This window comes from Mesoplodon densirostris, chromosome 9 (assembly GCF_025265405.1).
Source record: "Mesoplodon densirostris isolate mMesDen1 chromosome 9, mMesDen1 primary haplotype, whole genome shotgun sequence".
Lineage (NCBI taxonomy): Eukaryota > Metazoa > Chordata > Mammalia > Artiodactyla > Ziphiidae > Mesoplodon > Mesoplodon densirostris.
In genome coordinates this window covers 9,331,072-9,354,407 of record NC_082669.1, presented here as the reverse complement: position 1 = coordinate 9,354,407, position 23,336 = coordinate 9,331,072, and the positions used below count along the sequence as shown (strand labels likewise).

At 43.1% G+C, this 23,336-nt stretch overlaps 1 protein-coding gene across 2 annotated transcripts in view; it reads right to left on the bottom strand.

The window, feature by feature from the left end:
- The window catches only part of HUS1 (HUS1 checkpoint clamp component), a 31,992-nt gene that overhangs the window by 6,332 nt on the left and 2,324 nt on the right, over positions 1 to 23,336 (bottom strand). Inside the window, exons 4-7 of one of the 2 annotated variants that reach the window (XR_009533377.1) lie at positions 15,593 to 15,700; positions 14,285 to 14,359; positions 11,290 to 11,466; positions 10,033 to 10,114 (exon numbers count right to left, since the gene is read on the bottom strand). Coding sequence is in view for 1 of the 2 variants with exons in the window: in XM_060108459.1 (XP_059964442.1) it covers positions 10,015 to 10,114; positions 14,285 to 14,359; positions 15,593 to 15,700 (283 nt within the window). In the remaining variant the exon portion in view is untranslated. Of the gene's footprint in view, positions 1 to 10,014; positions 10,115 to 11,289; positions 11,467 to 14,284; positions 14,360 to 15,592; positions 15,701 to 23,336 lie in introns of those variants that run through there. The other variant, XM_060108459.1, reaches the window with a different exon arrangement.

The window sequence follows — 23,336 nt, the reverse complement described above, 5'->3', positions numbered from 1 at the left end:
CAACAGTGAGAGGCCCGCATACCGCAAAAAGAAAAAAAAAAAAAAAAAAAAAAGGAATCCAAATTGGAAAAAAAGTAAAACTGTCACTGTTCGCATATGACATGATTCTATACATAGAAAATCCTAAAGATGCTACCAGAAAACTACTAGAGCTCATCAATGAATTCAGTAAAGTTGCAGGACACAAGATTAATACACAGAAATCTGTTGCATTTCTACACATTAACAACGAAAGATCAGAAAGAGAAATTAAGGGAACAATCCCATTTACCACTGCATCAAAAAGAATAAAATACCTAGGAATAAACCTACCTAAGGAGGCAAAGACCTGCACTCCAAAAACTATAAGACATTTATGAAAGAAATCAGAGATGACACAAACAGATGGAAAAATATACCATGCTCCTGGATTGGAAGGATCAAAATGACTATACCACCTAAGGCAATCTACAGATTCAATGCAATCCCCATCAAATTACCAATGACATTTTTAACAGAACTAGAACAAAACATTTTAAAATTTGGATGGGAACAAATAAGACCCCAAATAGCCAAAGCAATCTTGAGAAAGAAAAATGGACCTGGAGGAATCAGGCTCTCTGACTTCAGATTATAGTACAAAGCTATGGTCATCAAAACAGTATGGCACTGGCACAAAAACAGAAATACAGATCAATGGAAGAGGATGAAAAGGCCAGAAATAAACCCACGTACCTGTGGTTAATTAATCTTTTATAAAGAATCCCAGAATATACAATGGAAAAAAAACAGTCTCTTCAATAAGTGCTGCTGGGAAAACTGGACAACCACATGTAAAAGAGTGAAATTAGGACATTCTCTAACACAATACACCAAAATAAACTCAAAATGTATTAAACACCTAAATGTAAGACCAGACACTATAAAATTCTTAGAGAAAAACATAGGCAGAACACACTTTGACATAAATCGCAGCAATATCTTTGTGGAGCTAACCTCCTTGAGTAATGAATCAAAAATAAACAAATAATTAAACTTAAAAGCTTTTGCACAGCAAAGGAATCCATCAAGAAAATGAAAAGAAAACCCAAAAATAGGAGAAAATATTTGCAAACGATACAACCGACAAGAGATTAATCTCCAAAATAAGCAAACAGCTCAAGCATCTCAGTCTCAAAAAACCAAACAATTCAATCAAAAAAATGGGCAGAAGGGACTTCCCTGGTGGGGCAGTGGTCAGGAATCCACCTGCCAGCGCAGGGGATGAGGGTTCAAGCCCTGGTCCAGGAAGATCTCACATTCCCCAGAGCAACTAACCCTGTGCGCCACAACTGAGCCTGCGCTCTACAGCCCACGAGCCACAAGTACAGAGCCTGTGTGCCACAACTACTGAAGCCTGCGCTCCCTAGAGCCTTGTGCTCTGCAACAAGAGAAGCCACTGCAATGCAAAGCCCACGTACTGCCACAAAGAGTAGCCCCCACTCGCTGCAACTAGAGAAAGCCCACACACAGCAATGAAGACCCAACACGGCCAAAAATTAATTTTTTAAAAAAATGGGCAGGTGATCTAAAAAGACATTTCTCCAAAGATAACATACAGACGGCCAAAAAGCACATGAAAAGATACTTAACATTGTTAACTACTAGAAAAATGCAAATCAAAACTACAATGAGGTATCACCTCACACCAGTCAGAAAAGTCTACAAACAATTAAATGCTGGAGAGGGTGTGGAGAAAAGGGAACCCTCCTACACTGTTGGTGGCAATGTATATTACCATAGTGGTGCAGCCACTATGAAGAACAGTATGGAGGTTCCTTAAAAAACTAAAAATAGAGCCACCATATGATCTAGCAATCCCACTCCTGGGGGTATATCTGGACAAAACCATAATTCGAAAAGATACATGCACCCCAATGTCCATTCCAGCACTATTTACAACAGCCTAGACACGGAAGCAATCTGAATATTCATAGACAGAGGAATGGATAAAGGAGTGGTACATACATACAAAGTAAAATTACTCAGCCATAAAAAAGAATGAAATACTGCCATTTGCAGCAACATGGATGGAAACAGACATTATCATACTAAGTGAAGTAAGTCAGACAGAGAAAGACAAACATCATATGATATCTTTACATGCAGAATCTAAAAAAATGATACAAATGAACTTATTTACCAAACAGAAACAAATTCACAGACTTAGAAAACAAACTTATGGTTACCAAAGGGAATAGGTGTAGGGGAGGGATAAACTAGGAGTTTGGGATTAATGTGTATAAACCAGTATATATAAAATAAACGACAAGGACCTACTGTATAGCACAGGAAACTACACTCAGTACTCTGTAATAACCTATATGGGAAAAGAATCAGAAAAATTATATATATATATATATATATATATATACACACATACACACACATACACATATACATATACATATATATGTGTGTGTGTGTATATACATATATATATATATATATATAAATATTACTGAATCACTCTGCCTTACACCTGAAACTAACACAACATTGTAAGGCAACTATATTCCAACAATTAAAAGAAAAATGAGGGCTTCCCTGGTGGCGCAGTGGTTGAGAATCCGCCTGCCGATGCAGGGGATACAGGTTCGTGGCCCGGTCTGGGAAGATCCCACATGACGCGGAGCGGCTGGGCCAGTGAGACATGGCTGCTGAGCCTCCGCGTCCGGAGCCTGTGCTCCGCAACGGGAGAGGCCACAACACTGAGAGGCTTGCGTACCGCAAAAAAAAAAAAAAAAAAAAAAGAAAGAAAAATGAGAGGGCTCACGCCACGGAGTACTTCCCAGAACTTCTCCTCTCAGTGTCCTTGTCCCCACGGTGAGCCACAGCCACCCCTCGCCTCTGCAGGAGACCCTCCAACACTAGCAGGTGATTTGCTATTATAAATAACGTGACAGGGAGAGGACTGGGGTTGCCAGCATGAACACAGCCTGCACGGGGTTAGTGCACCACGGCTAACCGGGAGGGAGTCCAGGGAAAAGTCTGGACCTGCCGAAGAGGCAAGAGACTTCTTCTTCCCTCTTTGTTTCCTGGTGCGCGAGGAGGGGATTAAGAGCGCTGCTTAAAGGAGCTCCACAGACGGGCGCGAACCGTGGCTAAAAGCGCAGACCCCCCAGAGATGGGCATGAGACGCTAAGGCTGCTGCTGCCGCCACCAAGAAGCCTGTGTGCGAGCACAGGTCACTATCCACACCTCCCCTCCCGGGGAGCCTGTGCAGCTCGCCACTGCCAGGGTCCCGGGATCCAGGGACAACATCCCCGGAAGAATGCACGGCGCGCCTCAGGCTGGTGAAACGTCTTGCTGGCCTGTGCAACCGCAGGCTTGCCACGCATCCGTACCCCTCCCTCCCCCTGGTCTGAGTGAGCCAGAGCCCCTGAATCAGCTGCTCCTTTAATCCAGTCCTGTCTGAGCGAAGAACAGACACCCTCCAGCGACCTACACGCAGAGTTGGGGCCAAATCCAAAGCTGAGCCCTGGGAGCTGTGCGAACAAAGAGAAAGGGGAATCTCTCCCAGCAGCCTCAGGAGCAGCGGATTAAAGCTCCACAATCAACTTGATGTACCCTGCATCTGTGGAATACCTGAATAGACAATGAATCATCCGAATAGACAATGAATCATCCCAAATTGAGGAGGTGGACTTTGAGAGCAAGATTTATTATTTTTTCCCCTTTTCCTCTTTTTGTGAGTGTGTATGCGTAAGCTTCTGTGTGAGATTTTCTCCGTATAGCTTTGTTTTCACCATTTGTCCTAGGGTTCTATCCGTGTGGGGTTTGTTGTTTTGTTTTGTTTTTTACTTTAAAAAAAATTTTTTTCTTAATAATAATTTTTTATTTTAATAACTTTATGTTATTTTATCTTACTTTATTTTCTTTTATACCCTTCCACCCTTCCTTCCTTCCTTCCTTCTTTCTTTCTTTCTACTTTTTCTCCCTTTTATTCTGAACCGTATGAATGAAAGGTTCTTGGTGCTCCAGCCAGGCACCAGTGCTGTGCCACTGAGGTGGGAGAGCCAACTTCAGCACACTGGTCCACAAAAGATCTCCCAGCTCCACGTAATATCAAATGGCGAAAATCTCCCAGAGATCTCCATCTCAACACCAGCACCCAGCTTCCCTCAACGACCAGCAAGCTACAATGCTGGACACCCTATGCCAAACAACTAGCAAGACAGGAACACAACCCCACCCATTAGCAGAGAGGCTGCCTAAAATCATAAGTCCACAGACACCCCAAAACATACCACCAGACGTGGACATGCCCACCAGAAAGACAAGATCCAGCCTCATCCACCAGAACACAGGAACTAGTCCCCTACACCACGAAGCCTACACAACCCACTGAACCAACTTCAGACACAGAGGACAGACACCAAAACCAACGGGAACTACGAACCTGCAGCCTGCAAAAAGGAGACCCCCAAACACAGTAAGATATGCAAAATGAGAAGACAGAAAAACACACAGTAGATGAAGGAGCAAGGTAAAAACCCACGAGACCTAACAAATAAAGAGGAAATAGGCAGTCTACCTGAAAAAGAATTCAGAATAGTGATAGTAAAGATGATCCAAAATCTTGGAAACAGAATAGAGAAAATGCAAGAAACATTTAACAAGGACCTAGAAGAACTAAAGAGGAAACAAGCAATGATGAACACAATAAATGAAATTAAAAATACTCCAGAAGGGTTCAATAGCAGAATAACTGAGGCAGAAGAACGGATGAGTGACGTGGAAGATAAAATAGTGGAAATAACTACTGCAGAGCAGAATAAAGAAAAAAGAATGAAAAGAACTGAGGACAGTCTCAGAGACTTCTGAGACAACATTAAACGTGCCAACATTCGAATTATAGGGGTTCCAGAAGAAGAAGAGAAAAAGAAAGGGACTGAGAAAATATTTGAAGAGATTTTAGCTGAAAACTTCCCTAATATGGGAAAGGAAATAGTTACTCAAGTCCAGGAAGCACAAAGAGTCCCATACAGGATAAATCCAAGAAGAAACACGCCAAGACACTTATTAATCAAACTGTCAAAAATTAAATACAAAGAAAACATATTAAAAGCAGCAAGGGAAAAACAACAAATAACACACAAGGGAATCTCCATAAGGTTAACAGCTGATCTTTCAGCAGAAACTCCGTGAGCCAGAAGGGAATGGCAGGACATATTTAAAGTGATAAAGGAGAAAAACCTACAACCAAGATCATTCCACGCAGCAAGGATCTCACTCAGATTTGATGAAGAAATTAAAACGTTTACAGACAAGCAAAAGCTGAGAGAGTTCAGCACCACCAAACCAGCTTTATAACAAATGTTAAAGGATCTTCTCTAGGCAAGAAACACAAGAGAAGGAAAAGACCTAGAATAACAAACCCAAAACAATTTAAAAAATGGGAATAGGAACAGACATATCGATAATTACCTTAAATGTAAAAGGATTAAATGCTCCCACCAAAAGACACAGACTGGCTGAATGGATACAAAAACAAGACCCATGTATATGCTGTCTACAAGAGACCCACTACAGACCTAGAAACACATACAGACTGAAAGTGAGGGGATGGAAAAAAATACTCCACACAAATGGAAATCAAAAGAAAGCTGCAGTAGCAATTCTCATATCAGACAAAATAGACTTTAAAATAAAGACTATTAGAAGACACAAAGAAGGACACTACATAATGATCAAGGGATCAATACAAGAAGATATAACAATTTAAAATATTTATGCACCCAACATAGGAGCACCTCAATACATAAGGCAAATACTAACAGCCATAAAGGGGAAATAGACAGTAACACAATCATAGTAGGGGACTTTAACACCCCACTTTCACCAATGGACAGATCATCCAAAATGAAAATAAACAAGGAAACAAGCTTTAAATGACACATTAAACAAAATGGACTTAACTGATATGTATAGGACATTCCATCCAAAAACAACAGAATACACATTTTTCTCAAGTGCTCATGGAACATTCTCCAGGATAGATCATATCTTGGGTCACAAATCAAGCCTTGGTAAATTTAAGAAAATTGAAATTGTATCAAGTATCTCTTCCGACCACAACACTATGAGACTAGATATCAATTACAGGAAAAGATCTTTAAAAAATACAAACACACGGAGACTAAACAATACACTACTTAATAACGAAGTGATCACTGAAGAAATCAAAGAGGAAATCAAAAAATACCTAGAAACAAATGACAATGGAGAAAGGACGAACGAAAACCTACAGAAGGCAGCAAAAGCAGTTTTAACACGGTGGTTTACAGCAATACAATCCTACCTTAAGAAACAGGAAACATCTCGAATAAACAACCTAAACTTGCACCTAAAGCAATTAGAGAAAGAAGAACAAAAACACCCCAAAGTTAGCAGAAGGAAAGAAATCATAAAGATAAGATCAGACATAGATGAAAAAGAAATGAAGGAACCGATAGCAAAGATCAATAAAACTAAAAGCTGGTTCTTTGAGAAGATAAACAAAATTGATAAACCATTAGCCAGACTCATCAAGAAAAAAAGGAAGAAGACTCAAATCAAGAGAATTAGAAATGAAAAAGGAGAAGTAACAACTGACACTGCAGAAATACAAAAGATCATGAGAGATTACTACAAGCAACTCTATGCCAATAAAACGGACAACCTGGAAGAAATTGACAAATTCTTAGAAATGCACAACCTGCCAAGACTGAATCAGGAAGAAATCGAAAATATGAACAAACCGATCACAAGCACTGAAATTGAAATTGTGATTAAAAATCTTCCAACAAACAAAATCCCAGAACCAGATGGCTTCACAGGTGAATTCTATCAAACATTTAGAGAAGAGCTAACACCTATCCTTCTCAAACTCTTCCAAAATATAGCAGAGGGAGGAACACTCCCAAACTCATTCTACGAGGCCACCATCACCTTGATACCAAAACCAGACAAGGATGTCACAAAGAAAGAAAACTACAGGCCAATATCACTGATGAACATAGATGCAAAAATCCTCAACAAAATACTAGCAAACAGAATCCAAAAGCACATTAAAAGGATCATACACCATGATCAAGTGGGGTTTATTCCAGGAATGCAAGGATTCTTCAATATACGCAAATCAATCAATGTGATACACCATATTAACAAGTTGAAGGAGAAAAACCATATGATCATCTCAATAGATGCAGAGAAAGCTTTCGACAAAATTCAACACTCATTTATGATAAAAACCCTGCAGAAAGTAGGCATAGAGGGAACTTTCCTCAACATAATAAAGGCCATATATGACAAACCCACAGCCAACATTGTCCTCAATGGTGAAAAACTGAAACCATTTCCACTAAGATCAGGAACAAGACAAGGCTGCCCACTCTCACCACTCTTATTCAACCTAGTTTTGGAAGTTTTAGCCACAGCAATCAGAGACAAAAAGGAAATAAAAGGAATCCAAATCAGAAAACAAGAAGTAAAGCTGTCACTGTTTGCAGATGATACTATACATAGAGAATCCTAAAGATGCTACCAGAAAACTACTAGAGCTAAACAATGAATTTGGTAAAGTAGCAGGATACAAAATTTATGCACAGAAATCTCTGGTATTCCTATACACTAATGATGAAAAATCTGAAAGTGAAATCAAGAAAACACTCCCATTTACCATTGCAGCAAAAAGAATAAAATATCTAGGAATAAACCTACCTAAGGAGACAAAAGACCTGTATGCAGAAAATTATAAGACACTGATGAAAGAAACTAAGATGATACAAACAGATGGAGAGATATACCGTGTTCTTGGATTGTAAGAATCAACATTGTGAAAGTGACTCTACTACCCAAAGCAATCTACAGATTTGATGCAATCCCTATCAAACTACCACTGGCATTTTCCACAGAACTAGAACAAAAAATTTCACAGTTTGTATGGAAACACAAAAGACCCCGAATAGCCAAAGCAATCTTGAGAACGAAAAATGGAGCTGGAGGAATCAGGCTCCCTGACTTCAGACTATACTACAAAGCTACAGTAATCAAGACAGTATGGTACTGGCACAAAACCAGAAATATAAATCAATGGAACAGGATAGAAAGCCCAGAGATAAACCCACGCACATATGGTCAACTTATCTTTGATAAAGGAGGCAGGAATATACAGTGGAGAAAGGAGAGACTCTTCAATAAGTGGTGCTAGGAATACTGGATAGGGACATGTAAAAGTATGAGATTAGATCACTCCCTAACACCATACACAAAAATAAGCTCAAACTGGATTAAAGACTAAATGTAAGGCCAGAAACTATCAAACTCTTAGAGGAAAACATAGGCAGAAGACTCTATGACATAAATCACAGCAAGATCCTTTTTGATCTACCTCCTAGAGAAATGGAGATAAAAACAAAAATAAACAAATGGGAGCTAATGAAACTTAAAGGCTTTTGCACAGCAAAGGAAACCATAAACACGACCAAAAGACAGCCCTCAGAATGGGAGAAAATATTTGCAAATGAAGCAACTGACAAAGGATTAAGCTCCAAAATTTACAAGCAGCTCATGCAGCTCAATAACAAAAAAACAAACAACCCAATCCAAAAATGGGCAGAAGACCTAAATAGACATTTTTCCAAAGAAGATATACAGATTGCCAACAAACACATGAAAGAATGCTCAACATCATTAATCATTAGAGAAATGTAAATCAAAACTACAATGAGATATCACCTCACACCAGTCGGAATGGCCATCATCAAAAAATCTAGAAACAATAAATGCTGGAGAGGGTGTGGAGAAAAAGGAACCCTCTTGCACTGCTGGTGGGAATGTGAATTGGTACAGCCACTATGGAGAACAGTATGGAGGTTCTTTAAAAAACTACAAATAGAACTACCATAGGACCTAGCAATCCCAGTACTGGGCATATACCCTGAGAAAACCATAATTCAAAAAGAGTCATGTACCACAATGTTCACTGCAGCTCTATTTACAATAGCCCGGAGATGGAAACAACCTAAGTGTCCATCGACAGATGAATGGATAAAGAAGATGTGGCACATATATACAATGGAATATTACTCAGCCATAAAAAGAGACGAAATTGAGTTATTTGTAGTGAGGCGGATGGACCTAGAGTCTGTCACACAGAGTTCAGTATGTCGGAAAGAGAAAGACAAATACCGTATGCTAACACATATAAATATGGAATCTAAGGAAAAACAAAACGTCATGAAGAAGCTAGGGATAAGAAAGGAATAAAGACGCAGACCTACTAGAGAATGGACTTGAGGATATGGGGAGGGGGAAAGGTAAGCTGTGACAAAGCAAGAGAGTGGCATGGACATATATACACTACCAAAAGTAAAATAGATAGCTAGTGGGAAGCAGCCGCATAGCACTGGGAGATCAGCTCGGTGCTTTGTGACCACCTAGATGGGTGGGATAGGGAGGGTGGGAGGGAGGGAGATGCAAGAGGGAAGAGATATGGGAACAGATGTATATGTATAACTGATTCACTCTGTTATAAGGCCGAAACTAACACACCATTGTAAATCAATTATACTCCCATAAATATGTAAAAAAAATGAAAGAAAAACTTTTTATTTTTAATACACACACAAAAATGTAGGAGAAAATGAGTGCCATCTACATTTCTGACTCCACCTCGCATAAGAAAGTACAATCTTTGGGAGAAGGTACAGGATGTGAAGAGCTGGAAGGGCTCTTGGAGACTGAGCGCAAGCCCAGGTTTTATGGATGAGGAACGAGGGAGCCCCATGGCTCACCCTTCAGCCACTGGTGGAGGCACAGCTCCTCATGCCCAGGAGGCTCACCTGCCCACCAAAGCGCAGTAACAAGTGATCCAGCTCCATTATTTGTTCCCTTCCCGAGCATGAAACACAGGCCCTCAATGTTCAACCATTTTCCATCTAGAGACCTCGGTATGGTATGTCATCTGAAACCATTTATCAAAAGCAAAACATAACCCAGCAGGACACTTACCTAATGGAGGATTTCCAAGATCTTTAAAATGAGTCGTAACACATACTAGTTCAGTTTCTATTTTCAAGTTCAATTCTCCATTTAGGTTTGCTTCAATAATCTGAAAATTGAGTGTTTTACAGTGTTAAGAAAAGGAAAAAGGAAAAACAAAGACATCAGCTTCCAACAAACCAGGTGACAAGGTAGCCCCCCAAAACCCAGGGCACTCCTGACAGCACCCAGCTCCGCATGGCATCAGCAAGAAGACGAGGCCTGAGAGCCAGGGACTCAGAAACCCCTGGAGAGCAGCCCCGCCGCGGGCAGAGCGCCGTGGGAAGACCTGACAACAGGTGGGGTTAGGGGTCCCTGCTAGCAGCTGACAACACAGACACTGTGCGACTCCTGCAAAGCAGAGGGAGGAGAACCGGGAGAGAACGGGAGGTTAGGAGCTCTCCACCTGCCTTATCTTTCTCAACGGACCACACCATCTATTACAACTGCCAATCCCACATAATGAGAAAGCCTTCAGAATATCAGGAGAACATAACCATCTACCCGAAACATACACTCAGACATTGCGAAGTGAGATTTCCAAATTCAGAAAGGCCCAGAGATGCTGTCAGGTGTCCAGGACTCCAACAAGCCGCGGGGCCCCATGGCCGCTGTGCTTTCCACACTCAGAGGACAGCTGGGCTGGGTGACCAACTGCCATGGCCCCTACTGGCCACACCTCTCCCCGCCCCAACAGTGCCTGGAACTTCTCCCAAGATCAGAGGGGCCCTTTCCTTTCAAGCTCTGCCCTCCACCAACCAACAGGGTCTCTAAACTGGACAGAATCTAGAAATGAAGTTCAGAGAAAGAGACAGGTACCATGACACTATACAGGTACCAAGATTTGGGTCATCTGCCCAGGGCACGCTGCATTTCGCCTTTTTTTTTTTTTTTTTTTCTTTTTGCGGTATGTGGGCCTCTCACTGTTGTGGCCTCTCCCGTTGCGGAGCACAGGCTCCGGATGCGCAGGCCCAGCGGCCATGGCTCACGGGCCCAGCCGCTCCGCGGCATATGGGATCCTCCCAGACCGGGGCACGAACCCGTATCCCCTGCATCGGCAGGCGGACTCCCAACCACTGCGCCACCAGGGAGGCCCCATTTCGCCTTTTACCATCGGTATCTGGCCATCTCGAAAGCCTGGCAGGTCTTCGGAAAGCCCGTGCAGCAGTGTGCAAGTCAGCCTTTTGCTCAACCAACAATGCAGGATGGCCACCGAGCCCCCGCAGGTGATGGTGGTCGTCTCACCGAGAAGCCATCCCAGAGGCGCAGCAAGAGGGGCAGAGACCATGGGCGTGTGGAGCACGGCCTGCTCCGCAGGGCTCAGCTGCAGCTAAATCTCACACAGATCTACTTCGGAGCGTCACCACTTAGTAGACCTCATTCTTGTTCCTTAAAATTAGTGAACTCTGAATAGTTTCCATCCTAGTAACAAAATCAAAAAATGTTTTTAACTTGAGTGAGCTCTCATTTCCAAGGCTTTGACGTTACATAGAAAACAGCCTCTACATTTCCTTGCTGCATCATCTAGTAAACGTACCTCTGAATGGGAAGAATTCACTATTCTTTCACTACCCAGAAACACACGGTGATGTTTCTAAGCCCACTCTCTTATCCGGACACAATACTTGACTGAAATAAAATATGTAAAACAATCCTTGTGCTTACCGGGACTCTAAAGCTAACACATAACACAGGCCAGTCTGCTTTGAGTAAGCACACACTCAGTATCTACCTGTAAATTCTCCCCGCTTTTGAAAAACAGGTTTTATATAAATACAGATTTACTCCAGAAGGCAGCTTGCAAGGTTCTAGATTCACTCCAGACTTCAAACACTCTCGAAACTTTCTTCACATCCCCACCGCCTGAGTGATCAAACAGTAGCTCCACACCTCTGACCACACCCGGTGCCTGGTGTGGGGCAGCGTTCACACAGAACTTGCCAAGGGAGTTCACGAGCGGCTCCCTGAACACTGGTCGCCGTGTTTATTTTGTGAGCGATGGCCAGAGTATTAGCCACATCAACATACTCTGCTTCTCAGGGACCTGGACAAGGTCTTACCTCTTTCGGAGATTCCCCAAATGATGACTACCTACCATTTACGGAACAGTGGCTGAACGCACTGGGAACCTAACATAAATGATCTCGATTCACAAAAAGTCACAGAGCCCCTGTGACCGTTAGGCTGCCATTGCCGTGCTGGGTAACACCCAGCACGGGGGCGCACCGCTCAGCGGGGGGCCCGGGGTGGCTGCAAGGACTCGGCTCCTGTGAGGCTGAGACAACGTGCGAGGTGTAAGCAACAGAGCAGTGCTCCGACCACCGAGCACCGCCGACCCACATGTCCACCACAGCAACAGCATCCCTGCGCGCTCGTCAGAAACTCAGCCCGATCCCACCGCAGACCTCCTGAACCAGAACTGGCATTTGGTCGGAGGGGATGCCAATGCCTTAAAAGCTGGCGGAGACTCGTGTCAGTCCATGCCTGTTTTTTCTGCTCCTACCTGAGTCGCACACGCAACCCACCCCCACTGGCCACGTCTCTCATTAAAGGAAGTAAGGCAAGGATGGCGTCTCAACAAGGGCCGCTGGGGTGTCTGACGGGATAGGGATATTTTTAATGTGTTAAGTCCTACTCATTTTCCTTAGTTCTCTTGCCTGTAATCTTCAGACACAGAATTCTGGTTACTCAAGTAGATCTTGTTATGCATTTGACTACTCCAACTTTCCATATGCTTGATACCTTTTCACTTAGTATGTCACAGTGAAGTAGCCGCTTCCACAAAATTCTCACGTTTAAACACTCCAGGGAAGAGAAAAAACACCTCTGATGATTTTATCTAAGTGACTTTGCTGACTCATTTCCCTTGGACCAAAAGAACAAACAATCGGATCCTTGACTTACTCGCCCTGCCTGTTCTCTCCTGGGCCTCTCGAACCTCTCGATACCCTGGAGGTCCCCAGGGTATCCTCAGAGGAAGCTCCCAGCCTGACAACTGGATCAACATCAAGGCAGGAACAGCAGAACACCCATGTCTGCCCAGGACACGCTGCTTCATCCGAAGCCATCGTAAATTAAAGTGAAATCTATAAAGATTAAGTCACGAAAGAAAATTACTCTCAAGCGAGCACACCTGTGGCGATAAAACAGCCCATCAGCGTTTTCTAGGCTTCAGGAAACTTTTGTAATTCCAAAGATCTCCTGAAGCTACGTTTCATTCCAGGTCCGTGCGCAAACACCTATTACCCGCGTGCTGACTGGCAACCCCACGGTGGGTGTCTGTCACGCCGAGACGGTTACGACAATCTCCCTTTTCAGGAAGCCGCCCCTTCAGGAGGGGTTCCCGGGTGCTAGCAGGTAACTGAGGCAGTGCTGAGCAAAGCAGCTCGGCAGAGGAGGGGCTCACAGCCAGTGTGGTGGGAGAAGGGCTGCGAATTCTGATGAGCAGTGAGAAGGGCTCAGTGCTTTCCAGGGGACAACGGGAGAGAAGCAGCCAAGTGTGAACGGCAGAGACGGGGCCTGGGAAGAACCAGTGCTGTGGGGATGGACAAGGGTCTAGAGGGGTCCTGCAGGGAGGGGGCGGACACCGAAGAGCAAAGGTCTCACCAGGTGGACAGGGGTTTCTATTATGAAACATCCAGGGACACAATCGAATGAGTTTTGGGGGTGAGTTAAGAACTCAGGAGAACCCCGGGAGGGAAGGAGAATGACCCACACAATCCCCAACACTGTCACTGTCACATTCAGCGTTTCATGACATTGGCAGAAAACCTTCACAGAAGTAAACAGGGAAGTAAACATGACCCTCGACCTGACCTAAGAGCTGCCTACAGGAAGAGGGGTGTGTCCTGGGGGATCTCTGTCCTGGGCTCATGGAGACATCTGGCAGGTAGAGAGGCCAGCATCAGTGATCATAAGAAGATATGTACATTATCAGATAAAACATGTAATATGCTGTCCAGACATACGGAAAGAAAGCCAGAACCGCTGAATATATCCTCAACGTACTATTAGTATAGATATGACGGACTAGGGCAAATGCGAGGGAGGAGGGTTGAGAGGACCCAGAGCAGGCTCTCAACAACCAGCCAGGCCCCCAGGGCCGGGGCGCAAGGGAGGCCCCACACAGATGGCACATGGTGAACGGCAGGGCCCCAAGCCTCCATCACACGAGGCTGCTCCCAGGACACGCAGCCGAAACCACACGCTGGGAGCTCTTTCCCAAGAAGTCAGGACTTACGAGGTGATTGCTGATGTTTCTCATCTTCTCCACGATGCTCTTCATCGTCTTCAAGACGGGTAAATAAATACTGACCTATAAAGCACATGGGAAACATCCGAAGTACTAAAACATTAACATAACACAGTCAAGTAGTGACAGGTGCTCATTACCTGTTTGCAATGTGCGTACGCTTAAACGCTCTGGAATCTTGTTTTTAAGTTGCCTGAATACAGGTCCTTCTTAAAATAAAAGAAAAACAATTTTACAACTTCACTCACTCATGCCTGCCTCTGGTGGCATCAGTGACCATGTCCCTGTAGGCATTCCCTGGTTCCAAGACTGCAGCCCTGCAGCCAAGATGCCCTGCACATGCCCCAGGGGACTAAGACTCAGCACCGATGGAGGCCGTCCTCCAGGGGTTCAGACCCAGGCTCAAGGTCCACCTCCTACTCTGTGCAGAAACACTGGGGGCCAGTCTCTGCAGCAGTGCCCAGACTGGGTTACAGCAGTACTTGGTACGATGCTGGCTTTTTCCCAGCAAAGATGTCTTCTAGTAAAAGCCAAGTAAATATTCCATTTGCTGTATTTTCACGGTCTCTTCTTCAATAAGTCGTGAGCAAGAGTTTGACCCCTGGGCATCACCTTTATTTCCAGTGGCCCTGGGACGCCTGTCAGGGGAACTAAAGCAGGCTCTCCCACACATCCTGGGCATCACTCCTTACGAGACAAAGGAAAAAGCCACGTTCTGTGAAGCCCAAGCTGGTGCCTAGGACCGTTACTCCTGATAAATGCGACGGTCCTCCAAAATACTACCTTAGTTTTACTTAAGTGTTATTATTGGGCAAGACTTTCTCTCTCCTAACTGTAAAGAACGTGGCATTCTTTTTTTTTTTTTTTTTTGCGGTATGTGGGCCTCTCACTGTTGTGGCCCCTCCTGTTGCAGAGCACAGGCTCCGGATGCGCAGGCCCAGCGGCCATGGCTCACGGGCCCAGCCGCTCCGCGGCATATGGGATCCTCCCAGACCGGGGCACGAACCCGTATCCCCTGCATCGGCAGGCGGACTCTTAACCACTGCGCCACCAGGGAGGCCCAAGAACGTGGCATTCTTATTATGTAAAACGCTACTTTAGGATGTTTTATGTAAACAACTAAAGACAAATACTGCAATTTTTTTTTTCCTGGAGTGTCCTTTAAAAATGAATATCTCTTTTCAGGCACTACACAACTTTCAAATAAAACCTACGGCAAGACTTTATCTTAAGTCAGAGAATTCAAATCACACCATGTAATACGTGGTGAGTGACAAGACGCCGGGCATCACTCACGTCAGCGTCTGGGACCGTCGGTTCTTGCAAGTCCTTCCACAGTTTTTGAGGAATAACCTTTACAGGGATGTCATGTGTCACAACACGACTACTGCTTGACACGGATAACTGCCAATAGGAAAATTAAAAATTACTTGTATCACGTCAACACTTAAAAAAAAAAAGAACTGAGAGACTAAAAAAGTTGATACCAAATCTAAGTGGAATGTTCTCAACTCAACAAATATTGATGGTGTGTCTATCCAGCATGGGGTCCTGTTAGGAGCTGGGGAGTGTGGTGAATAAGGTAAGGCTCCCTCTGTTCCAGAGGTACAGGTGGGTAAGGAAGGAAACACAAACTATACAAGCTGGGTGCACTACGTATAATCACTACAGATTTGAAGAAAGCAAAACAGCGACCAGGTGAGCGTGTGAGGAGGGTCTCAGAGTGGGAAGTCAGGAAAAGCTTCTCCAAGAGGTGACGTTTCAGACAGGACCAGAACAAGGACGAGCTGCCAGTCGTGGGAAAACAGAGACGAGGAGGACAGCGTTCTCCCAGGCAGGGAGAAGAGCATGTGTAACGTCGTGAAGCACAAGCTGACCTGCTATGCAGAAGGGACCAAGAGACCGCTCTGTGTGCACAGGACACTCGTGTGCTGCTGGAAGGATACAACTCGACCTGTCTATGTGCGGGGGCTCCTCTGAGACTCCACAGACCAAAATATTCCACACTTTAAGAAAGAAGAGCATGCTATGTTACTCTCTTAGTTTTCCCTAAGTAACTTTAGAACCACACCACACTTACACTGTGAGGTGAAATACAGATTAGCTCTGAGAATGGCCTGACTGCAAAGAGCTGAGAAAAAGGAAGGAAGGTTGAGGAAGAGAGTGATTAAGACAGTGGAGGAGCAGCATGCCGGCTCACCACCCCCCACAGATGCATCACAACTACATCCACACGCGGAATGGTGCTCACAGGACACCTACTGAGACCTGGCAGAACACCTCAGGCTTCAGAAAGGGCGAGAAAACCTCCACACAACTGGGTAGGACAAAAGAAAAAAGAACAAAACAGAGAGGGGAATTGGGATGGGGCCTGCACCCCAGGGAGGGAGCTGTGAAAGAGGAAAGGTGCCCACACCCTGGATGTCCCCTCACAGGCAGGGAGATCAGCCTGGACAGACGGGGAGCTGTAGAACCCTGGAGGAGAATCCAGCAACCAGTTTACAGAAGGCAGAATGGAGAGAGACCTGCACAGACGGGAGATGCCACCACCCTGCACTGCCCAGCCTGAGACACATGTCCACCGGGGCGGGTGGGGGCTGGGTGCTGAAGCACAGGCTTCGGAGCTCAGACCCGGGGAGAGGACTGGGGTGGGCTGCCTGAAGGGGCTGGAGTGTGGTGTGGCCATGACCAAGGGCATACCTGGGCCCGCCAGAGAGGCAACGTGCCACCGTTGGAGGACGTGTGAACGGAGGGGCGGGCCGCCACAGGAGCTTCCTTCCACGTGCACGCACACTTTCAGGCAACACAACACCACCTATATGAGCCCCTGGGGCGGGCATGAGCCACCAGTGCCGCTGAGCGTGTCGGGAGTGGGCGCCAGCTGCCACTGCCATCGCAGGCTCCAGGAGCACGTGCGAGCCGCTGCAGGCTCTGGGAAGACACACGAGCTGCTGCTGTGGGCTCTGGGTGGGCAGGTGCCAGCCGCCGCCACTGCTGAGAGCTCCAGGAGGGGGCCCCAGCTGCCCTCACTGTTGCGGCTCCAGGAACATGCAAAAGCCGCCGCATCTGCACACCCCCTTTCCAGGGGATAGTGGCCGACACATGCTGAGGAGAGGCAAAAGGCATCCATGCTAAAAGCAGCCCTCACACCAAAAATATTAAACCTACACAGGCTACACAGGGATGCTCCTGCATATAAAAGCCTTCTAAGACCACAGTTGGTAACTGTTTCTCGTAAACTCAGAGAAAGAGAAATACAAGTAACATGAAGAAGCGGAGGAACCACTCCCAGTTAAAACACCAAGAGAGAATTCCCCGAAGGAACAAACAGTGACACAGACTTCTTCAGTCCAACAGAGAAGAAGTTCAAAAAGGTGGTAATGACAATAGGGAAGGTATTAAGAAAAGCTTTGGACAGAACTGCAGAGTACTGTAAAAAGGAACTAGAGACAACAAGGAGGAGCCAAGAAAAATTACAAAATTAATTTGCCAAGATGAAAGCTGAGCTCAAGACAACAAATAACAGAATGAATAACATAGAAGAACGAATAAGTGAGCTGGAAGACAGAATAATGGAAATCACTCAATCAGAACAGCAGACAGAAAGCCAAAAGAAAAAAAAATGAAAGCAAGATAAGAGATCTATGGGATAATATAAAGCAGGCCAATCAATGCATAATACGGATTCCAGAAGGAGAAGAAAGAGAAAAGTGGATTGAAAATGTTTTGAAGAAATTATGGCTGAAAGCTTCCCACACCTAATGAAGGAAATATATATCCAGGTACAGGAAGCACAGAGGGTCCCAAGTAAGGTGAACCCAAACAGACGTACACCAAGACACAATTAAAATGGCAAAAGTTGGGTTTCCCTGGTGGCGCAGTGGTTGAGAGTCTACCTGCCGATTCAGGGGACACGGGTTTGTGCCCCGGTCCAGAAGGATCCCACATGCTGCGGAGCAGCTAGGCCCGTGAGCCATGGCCACTGAGCCTGCTCGTCTGGAGCCTGTGCTCCTCAACAGGAGAGGCCACAACAGTGAGAGGCCCGCAGACCGCAAAAACAAACAAACAAAAAAAAATGGCAGAAGTTAAAGAGAGGATTCTAAAGACAGCAAGAGAAAAACAAGGAGTTAAACCCCCATAAGGCTATCAGCTGATTTCACTATGGAAATGCTGCAGGCCAGAAGGGAGTGGCAAAATATAGCCAAAGTCTTGAAAGGGAAAAAAATCTGCAACCTAGAATACTCTACCCAGCAAGATTATCATTTAGAATAGGAGGAGAAAAAATTTCTCAGACAAGCGAAATCTAAAAGAATACAGTGATACTAAACGTATTCTAAAAGAAATATTGAAAGGTCTTCTCTAAATAGAAAAGAAGCAACAAGCTATAGGAAAGTGGGAATAACAAATGGAAAGTAAATCATTTAAGCCAATATACAAATTAAAAAGAAAAAAAAATTTTTTTAATCTATTTGTGAAAGCGATGATAACCACAACAAACTACAAAAGAATAAACATGAAGATGTAAAAGAGCACATCAAAATCATAAAACATAGGGGAGGAGAATTAGAAAATGTAGATTTTTTTTAAATGTGTTTGAGCCTACAATGACTATCAGTCTAAAGAAAGTAGATATAGAAAGGGGTTAACATACTTGAAAAACAGGGTAACCACAAATCAACAACATACGATAGATTCACAAAAACCAAAAAGAACAGAACACAAGCATAAAATAAAAGGAATCAAACCACAAAAAGAAAAACAAGAAGAGAAATAAAGGAACAAAGAAGAAACACAAAATCAATTGGAAAACTAGGTTTAAAATGGCAATAAATACATATTTATCAATAATTTCCTCAAATGTCAATGGACTAAATGCTCCAATCAAAAGACAGTGGCAGACTGGATAAAAAAGAAGAGCCTGCAATATGCTGCCTACAAGAGACCCACTTCAGGGACTTCCCTAGCAGTCCAGTGGTTAAGGCTCTGTGCTTCCACTACAGAGGGCACAGGTTCGATCCCTGGTTAGGAACTAAGATCCCGCACACAGCACGGCATGGTGTGGCCAAAAAAAAAACCCACTAGAGACCCACTTCAGGGCAAAAGAAACACAAAGATGGAAAGTGAGGGAATGGAAAAAGATATTTCATGGAAACGGAATTGACAAGAAAGTGGCAGTCACACTACTCGTATCAGACAAAACAGACTTTAAAACAAAGGCCATAAAGAAGGATAAATAAGGACAGTATATAATGATAAAAGGATCAAGAGGAGGATTTTATACTCGTCAACATACATGCAACTAATATCAGAGCACCCAAATACATAAAACAAATACTAACAAACATAAAGGAAGAAATTGACAATACAATAAGAGTAGGAGACTTTAACACCCGACTTGCGTCAGTGGACAGCTCTTTGAGACAGAAAATCAATAAGGCAACAGAGATCCTAAATGATACAACAGAACAGTTAGACTTAATTGTTGTTTTGGGGACATTACATTAAAAAAAAAAGACTACACATTCTTTTCAAGTGCACATGGAACATTCTTTAGGACTGACCACATACTAGGGCACAAAACAAACCTCAACAAATTTAAGAGTATAGACATTATTTCAAGCATCTTTTCTGACCACAGTGGCATGAAAATAGAAATCAACCACAGCAAAAGAAATGAGAAAAAACAATTACATGGAGACTAAACAACATGCTACTAAGAAACCAATGGTTCAAGAAGGAAATCAAGAATGAAATTTAGAAATACCTTGAGACAAATGACAATGAAAACACAACATACAAAATCTAAGGATGCAGCAAAAGCAGTTCTTGGAAGTTCATAGCAATACAGGCCTTCCTCAAAAAACAAGAAAAATCTCAAACAACCAACCTAACCTACTGCCTAAAAGAATCAAAAAAAGAATACCACCTAAAGTCAGCAGAAGGAAGGAAATAATAAAGATCACAGGGGAAACAAATAAAATAGAGATTAAAAAAATAGAAAAAATCAATAAAGCCAAGAGCTGGCTCTTTGAAAGGGTAAACAAAATTGACAAATGTCTGGCCAGGATCACTAAGAAGAAAAGAGAGAGAAACCAAACAAAATAAGAAATGAAAAAGGAGAACTATCAACTAATACTGCAGAAAAAACCATAAGAGACTGCTATGAACAATTATATTTGAACAAATTGGACAACCTAGAGGAAATGGACAAGTTTCGGGAAACATACAGCCCACCAAAAGTTGAATCAAGAAGAAATTGAGCGCTTCCCTGGTGGCGCAGTGGTTGAAAGTCCGCCTACTGATGCAGGGGACATGGGTTCGTGCCCCGGTCCGGGAAGATCCCACATGCCGCGGAGCAGCTGAGCCCGTGAGCCATGGCCGCTGAGCCTGCGCGTCCAGAGCCTGTGCTCCGCAACGGGAGAGGCCACAACAGTGAGAGGCCCGCGTACCGCGAAAAAAAGAAAAAAAAGAAAAAAAAGAAAAAGAAATCGATAATTTGAACAGACTGATCACTAGAAGTGAAATAAAATCTGTAATAAAAAAAAAATTCCCTACAAACAAAAGTCAAGGACCAGATGGCTTCACAGGCAAATTCTACCAAACATACAAAGAAGAACTTTTACAGATTCTTCTCAAACTCTTCCAAAAGATTGAAGAGGAGGGAACATTCCCAAAGACATTCTATTAAGCCACCATCCACCCAATACCAAAACCAGACCAAGATACCAGCAAAAATGAAATTTACAGGCCAATATCTTTGTTGAACATAGATGCAAAAATTCTCAACAAAATATTAGCAAACCGAAAAAATAAAAATAAAAAAATATTAGCAAACCAAATCCAACAACATGTAAAAAAATCAGACACCATGACCAAGTGGGATTCATCCCAAGTTAACAAGGATGGTTCAACATACGCAAACTGATGTTATACACCTCATCAACAAAAGAAAAGACTGGGACTTCCCTGGTGGTCCAGTGGTTAAGACTCCGTGCTTCCACTGTAGGGGCATGGGTTTGATCCTGGTCAGGGAACTAAGTACTGCATGCCACGCAGCACAGCCAAAAAATAAAAAAATTTAAAGAATTTAAAAAATTAAAAAAACAACAAAAGAAAAGACAAAAACCACATGATCATCTCAATGGATGCAGAAAAAGCATTTGACAAAATTCAACATCCATTCATAATAAAAACTCTTACCAAAGTGGGTACAGAGGAAACATACCTCAACATAACAAAAGCTATTTATGACACACCCATAGCCAATATAATAACTGCGAAAAGCTGAAAGCCTATCCACTAAAATCTGGATAAATACAAGGATGCCCACTCTCACCACTTCTATTCAACATATTACTGGAAGTGTTAGCCACAGCAATCAAACAAGAAAAAGAAATAAAAGGCATCCAAATTGGAAGGGAAAAGGCAAAACTGTCATCATATGTAGATGACATGATGCTACACATAGAAAATCCTAAAGACTTGACACAAAAACTACTAGAACTGATAAATGAATTCAGCAAGGTAGCAGGATACAAGATTAACATACAGAAATTTGTTGCATTTCTATATACTAACCATGAAATATCAGAAAAAGTAAAAAAGAAAAAAAAAAACCCTTTTAAAATCGCATCAAAGAAAAATACAATAAAATACTTAGGAATAAACCTGACCAAGGAGGTGATGAAAGACTTACATGCTGAGAACTATAAAACATTAATAAAGGTAATTAAAGATGATTCAAAGAAATGGAAAGATAGCTCATGCTCTTGGATTGGAAGAATTAATATTGTTAAAATGGCCATACTAAGCAAAGCAATCTACAGATTCAATGCAATCCCTATCAAATTACCCATGACATTTTTCACAGAACTAGAATAAATAACCCTAAAATTCATATGGAACCAAAAAAGACCCAGAATTGCCAAATCAATCCTGAGGAAGAAGAACAAAGCAGGAGGCATAACCCTCCCAGACTGCAGACAATACTACAAAGCTACAGTAATCAAAACAGCATGGTACTGACACAAAAAAACAGCCATATAGATCAATGGAACAGAATAGAGAGCCCAGAAATAAACTCACACACCTACAGTCAATCAATCTTTGCGACAAAGGAGGCAAAAATATACCACGGGAAAAAGGCAGCTCCTTCAGCAAGTGGTGCTGGGAAACTTGGACAGCTGCATGTAAATCAATGAAGTTAGAACACACCCTCACGGCATACACAAAAATAAACCCAAAATGGCTTAAAGACTTAAATGTAAGACATGACACCATAAAACTCCTAGGAAAGAGCATATGCAAAACATTCTCCGACATAAATCGTAGCAACATTTTCTTAGGTCAGTCTCCCAAGGCAATAGAAATAGAAACAAAACAAACAAATGGGACCTAATCAAACTTACAAGCTTTTGCACAGCAAAGGAAACCATAAACAAAACAAAAAGACAACCCACAGAATAGGATAAAATATAGGCAAATGATGTGATGGACAAGGGATTAATTTTCAAAATATACTACAGTGAGGTACCACCTCATACCAGTCAGAATGGCCATCATTAAAAAATCCAAATAACAAATGCTGGAGAGGGTGGGGAGAAAAGGGAACCCTCCTCTACTGTTGGTGGGAATGTAAGTTGGTGCAGCCACTATGGAGAACAGTATGGAGGTTCCTCACAATACTAAAAATAGAACTACCATATGACCCAGCAATCCCACCCCCGGACATATACCCAGACAAAACTATAATCCAAAAAGATGCATGCACCCATATGTTCATAGCAGCACTATTTACAATAGCCAGGACATGGAAACAACCTAAATGTCCATTGACAGATGAATGGATAAACAACATGTGGTACATACAAACATACAATGTTATAATACTCGGCCATAAAAAAAGAATGAAATAATGCCATTGCAGCAGCATGGATGGACCTAGAGATTATCATAGTAAGTGACTGAAGTCAGAAAGAGGAAGACAAATACCATATGGTATCACTTATATGTGGAATCTAAAACATAACACAAATGAACC